At 37.3% G+C, this 6,000-nt stretch overlaps 1 protein-coding gene across 5 annotated transcripts in view; it reads left to right on the top strand.

The window, feature by feature from the left end:
* Window positions 1-6,000, top strand: part of lyst (lysosomal trafficking regulator) — a 48,597-nt gene continuing 42,597 nt past the window's right edge. For all 5 annotated transcript variants that reach the window (XM_067525536.1, XM_067525537.1, XM_067525534.1 and 2 more), the window contains exons 1-2: window positions 1-136; window positions 1,284-1,549. In XM_067525536.1, coding sequence (XP_067381637.1) covers window positions 1,469-1,549 — 81 coding nt within the window. In that variant the 5' untranslated portion in view covers window positions 1-136; window positions 1,284-1,468. The remainder of the gene's footprint in view (window positions 137-1,283; window positions 1,550-6,000) is intronic.

Raw genomic sequence — 6,000 nt, 5'->3', positions numbered from 1 at the left:
CACACGTTTCTAGCGAGAGCGGATGAGATGGGCGGTATTGTGATTGCCTTGTAGTCAGTACTGAGGGATAAACACCACGGAATTCTCTGCTGGGCGAAGGCTAGCTTTAGCTGGCTTTAATTTATAGGATATAAAGGTATGTATGAAATGTAATACTGTTCTCGAAGACTTGGAGGTTACGACTTTACAAAAGAAGTAACTGCCTAACTATATGTTAGTTTTAATAAAGACAGCTTCCGATGTATTCGCTTCTCTCCGTTTCGACAGCTGACGAGCACAGTACGATGCATTGAAGCAACCAGCATTAAAGCTAACCATTAACGGTGTGTCTGATAGCAAAATAATAATATGTATTTTGTTTATTAAAACATGTTTTATAACTTCTCGTGTATAGCAACGCCGAGGCTATCATGTCTTTCTTGCATATATGTTGTTAAATGTATCGATCTTTCTTGCTCGTATCTTTTCAGGTCAAGCTAACCTGAACAATAAACTGCTATCTAGCAGAACTTACAAAATAAAACAACTGCGACGGTCTTTTAGGGCCAATTGAGCAAAATTCATTGCAAATGAAAAATAACATTAGGGTAAAAATTCTTATAGGTATTATATAATTTGTTTATAATAATTAACATATTTAACGTCACTCAAAATTTCTGAGTATGCTAGGAATGGCTTGAATGGCTATATTCAAAAACTATTTAAAATATAATGGCTTGGTGGTAATAATAGTGTTAAAATTCTTACACTTAAATTACTTTTACATGTAATAACGTTTATGAATTGTGACAAAGATAAACGTGATTTTTTTGTATTGATAGTTTTAGTTAGCTATATTTTTCTGTCTATGCATCTAAAATATAAAACATTGTTACTGTAAAAAGGAAAACCTAAAGGTTTTTAGTAAGTGAATAGAATAATTTTAACTATAGAAATCTTTGCAACCCCCCCCCCCCCCCCCACTTTTTTTTTTTTTTTTTGCGATAGTCAAATTTGGTTCTTTTATTTTGAAAACAGTATCCCTTATCGGAAATGAGTTGCTGCAACCTGTCTGAGGCTGACAGCTTCTGGCTCATACCTAGCTAGCTAAATGTGCAGCATGAGTCGGTTTTGTTTTGGTTACGTTGCAGTTGGTCAGGCTGGACTGTTTCAGGTCCAGGTGCGTCGTATTTAACTGCCAGTGTCTCTCTAAGTGCGAGGACAAAAACGAAAGTGTCTGTGTTTGCTAATGTGTTCTTTGTTTTAGTTTTTTCTTTGCTAACTCACTTTGTATTTTTCTGCAGAAGCCACATTTAAAAGTGGCAAAGCAGCGCAGTCAATCATGAATCTGCTATGAAAGACCCAGAAGAACATTCGGGGCAGCACTGTCCATCACATGGAAGATTGGAAAACGAACTAAAAGAATACTTTTGCCATTCCTGACTTCCTCAACGCCCTGAGCGGTGGTGTACCTGGAAGTGTAGAGGATATGGCCAGTCCACAGCAGGCTGATCTGGCATATGCATGGGAAAAGTACATGGACTGTAGACTACAAGGGGCGGATCTGCAGGTAGGCACTACTAACACACCTGGACGTAAAGGGACAAAGGTTTAACTCTTTGATTGGTGTGATTACTTTTCATTTGTAGGACTAGTAGGCAGTGGCCCTGGGAAAGCCCTAAGGTTCTTGTCTTGAACACACAAATGTTTATTTTCGTTATTAAGATTTGTATTTATTCTCTCTTTCTGAAGGTTTCTAGTATGACTGGTTTTTCATTTGCCACACAGGTTATGCGAAGACTTAGTCCCCACTGCAACAACAACAATTGAAAACAATGTTGGGAGACATTCCTTTACTCAGATTTTTCTCACTCATACTACCTTAATTAAGGTAGTGTTATTTTGCTTTAAATGGCCCTCGGAGAGTAACCATTAGTTAATAGACCCTGCTGCCAAATGGTTTACACTGCAGCTGTAGCAGTGTGTAGTATATGGTAATGATGCACCAGTGTTAATTCTGCTGTGCTTATGTAATAGAAAACCATGTTTTAACATAAGATAGTGTTTGTTAGTGAGTGTTTGTTAGTTTGATAGTGAGTTAAACTAAAATTAACAGAAAGTACAGAAAGAGACCACAAGTGCCCATTTGCATCCCAATGTTGTAGCAGCAAGAACTGAGCAGCAAAAATAGGATTTCCTGTTTCTTAGACCTGAGAAAGTCCCCTGATTTTACTGTAGGTGCTAGAATTTTAAGTGTTTGTACAAACATGAGCAGGACCGCCAGTGAGTAACGGCACAGATCTGGAGGCAGGTGTAAACCACAAATTGTTCTTTTGCGCAAGTGTACTTACATTCTTGTGTCAGCATATCACACAAGTGAGTGGCAGTGGTTCTTAAATCTCAGGCAAGCCACTGCAACTCTTTGCACTCCCCCCTGCTGTCAGAGAACTAACAGGAGCCAGATCACGAGACTTTGATTAAGAGCAAACTGCAGGCTCAGGAGTGATCCTCTGTGCACACACACATATACAGACACACACATAGAAAAGGACAAAGAGGCGCTGATGTAGCCATTATATTAGGCCAGTATTTTTTTCGCTAATGTGCAAGTCATACTTAAAGACATTTTTCTAAATAATGACTACCTTCCTCTATAGTCATCATGTCTGTAGTGGTGTGTTAAGTGTTTTAAATGTCAGTCTGCATTAGAATATCAGTGGCAAAAATGCTGCTGACTTGTTCTCAGTTGCCATAGTAATGCTAAAATGATTGGATAGCAGTAGGCAGACTCTTTTCTATTAATTGTGTTACTTTTTGTTGTGATGCCTCCCTTAGAAGAACTGAGTTTGCTCTTCCACTTGTCGCCTTTTCAGTGATCAAAACTGTGAGTGTGTGTGTTTGTATGTGAATTTCAGAAATATAGTTAAGTGAGCACAGCTCCACTCTTCAGTCTGCTGATACTTTAGCTTTCTATCCTGAATCTGATGGCACACAGTGGCAGGCTATAACATTCACATGCATTCCATTGCACTGGTTGAGCATGATATTTTTCTGCAGCTTTTCCTACCAGTCCCCCTTAGAACAAACATGTATACTGCACATTCCTACTAACTGACTGACTGACTGACTGGAAGTGCCATCTTCTAGTTAATGAAGTCAGTATGCAACTAAACATGACAAAGTGTTGTCTTGATGTTGTGTCTTCGATTCTTTGATCACACTTCAGAGTGAAATGTGGAGGGCAAGAATACACCTTCTCCTAAAGTAATCAATAACCTATTATAAAGGCAATTGTAATTGTGTAACAAATGGTCACACTGCGGTCTTTCCCCTTTCTCTGCCTCCTTATCTTTTATTCTTTACATTCTTGTCTCTTATCTATCTCCCTCTTATCTGCATTTCTATCAGGATTAATCTCTTCCTTGTATTCTCTATATACCAACAGCACGATGAGCCAGGCCAGTATTGGCATGGATTAGTGGATGGGGTCTAACATTGACCTCATTACCCTATTCTTCCTCTTTGTGTTTCCTGTTTTGAGTATCGTGCTCACTAGATACTGTACTATCTGAGAAAGCAGAAATGCATTTAGTATATTTGATTGAGAAGAAACCACAGCCTTAAAACTGTTTTTGTGCATCTCCTCAGCTCTGTTTATAAAGGAGACTGGTGTAAGGGTTAGAAGGTCATTTTCCTAATTATTTCACCTATCCTCATTTCCTTAGCCTCATATGTTACTGCCCCTTACAGAGCAATTACTATCTTGAAAATAAAATGTAAAAATGTGTAGCATTTACTTTAAGGTAACCTGTAGTAGTTTAGTTATAATGGGTTCTTTGCAAATTGCTTTCTTTACACTGAGCCAAAACTACCATTCTGCAACAAAGAAAGTGAACCTTTATTAAGTGAACACATTATTATTGGTTTTATTTAATGTATTCTTTTTAGTCCTATTGCTTTGTATCTTGATGAGTTTTCAATTTGAGACAAGGTGTACCTAGCCAGGAACCAAGAGGCAATATGTTTTTATTGCTTGTGGATAGTTCAGTTTCATTATGAGCCAACAGGATGTTTCAAAATGTCAAAGTGAGGTGTTTGGAGCACTTCACTCTTTTTGTCTTTTTATACTCAAGAGTCTCCAAGCTAATGGATTGTTACTGGCTTTGCTTATCCCTTGTATCATTTTAGATGCAGTCAGTTAAAGTCTGGAACTATTTATAACTCTGGGTGCTTACAGTTTTGCATATAAATGGATTAGAAGACTTTTCTGCAGGGTGATCGTACTCATTTTGTAAGTATTATTATGTAGGTCCTCTAACATCAGCCATGCTTATAATTATGATGGCGTATAATGTAAATGTTCATATCCTTGGAATTGTTATTTAATCTGTATTAAAAGATGCAGTACATTATTAGAAGGCTGATTGAATGTAGGTACTGTCTGAAATAGGACAACCACGGTCATGTATTCCACCCATGTTACTTGTCATTCGGTGTCTAAGCTTAGTTCTTTGCTTTACATTCCTACTGTGGTAAAGCCCTGAATCCTTGTCGAAAGAAGATTAAACTTGTCGAGTAAAGAATAAGACAAAATTCAGTGAATACTAAGGACTGAAAGAAATGGCACAGGAAGTCCTGGTTCACCTCCATCCAAACACTTATTTGTCTTTTTGTTTGTCAGGTATGAGCAATTTAATCTGAACTGTATTAATTTTAGGATGGGCTGCACCGTGCACAATATTTCTGTTAATGTATTATTTAAGATGTCATGCTGTGAAACATACCCGGCATCAAGGTTATCTGTATTAATGTATAACAGATCCAGCTATCCAATGAATTAAAGATAATGTATATAGACCATATTCTACAACTGAGCAAATAAGAATGCAGTAAAGTGGAAAAAGTAATTGGTAATTTTTAATTTGGTCTTCTTTGGTCTTCCTCTAGACCTCCTGCCTGGCAGCTCCAACCTCTGCATTCTTCTACTGATATAGTCACAGTCTCTCCTCTGAACATGTCCAAACCACCTCAATCTGGCCTCTCTGACTTTATCTCCACAACATCTACATCAAATTTTATATATTTATGCAGAAATGGGGCTTATTGTAAAGGGTACACAATTGTAAGTGCTACTGTTTGGAATAGAATAATTCAGCTTAACTGCAGGTAATTTGACATTGCATAATGTTTCTGAAATGTGATATTGTATTGCTTGGTGGAAGGCAGCATTATTTTTGTGCAAATCAATAATAGACCATCACTACTGAGCCTTACCTGTCTCACTTCAATGCTTTTGTGCATTTTTGAAGAATTATGAGCATGTTATCACAGAAGTTTGTTCCAAAATAATCTAAAATTGAAAAGCCAACCGACCAGACCCTGATTTGGCTGGATATTTCCCAGTTAGTAATGCCTAGACTCAGATGTTGGGAGATTAAAAGATATTTATTCATAACTTCTTATCTAAAACCAGAAAGGGACCACTGTACCTAGCATGTCTGATCATGGTCTGAGAAAACATAAAATAGAAATTTTAGGGCTTCTAACTTATCCAGTGTGGCAGCACATTTGTGTGATGAACTATGCACTGTTTAGTAAATTTGCAATCACTTAAGTTTATTGAGCTTTGAGTCAAAATAAACGCAACAGTCGAAGCAATAGAACCATGCAGTTGGGCTCATGATGTCTTTTGATCCTCACACTACACTAATGGTTGTTAGTCATCTTAATTAAATTTGCTGTTACTTTTTTCATTTCTAGTATGTTTTCCTATTGTTTGCTTATACATATTTAATACAGTCTCCTTCTTAGGCTTGGTGGTTGCAGAACTTGTGTTACATCTGCATTTATTGTTATGCTCTTAGCTTCAACTCAACTACAGGCTTTGGTTCCAAATGATCGGCTGAATGGATTAATAATTCATCTATCTAGTTGCACACTAAGTCAGATTCCATCCTTTGCTCTGCTTTTTTTCCTGATCTCTCTATTAAAACACAGTCTGTCTGGTCAAAAGAGAAAAGG

Source organism: Channa argus, chromosome 1 (genome assembly GCF_033026475.1).
Source record: "Channa argus isolate prfri chromosome 1, Channa argus male v1.0, whole genome shotgun sequence".
NCBI classification, from domain to species: domain Eukaryota; kingdom Metazoa; phylum Chordata; class Actinopteri; order Anabantiformes; family Channidae; genus Channa; species Channa argus.
This window is presented reverse-complemented; position numbering and strand designations above follow the sequence as displayed.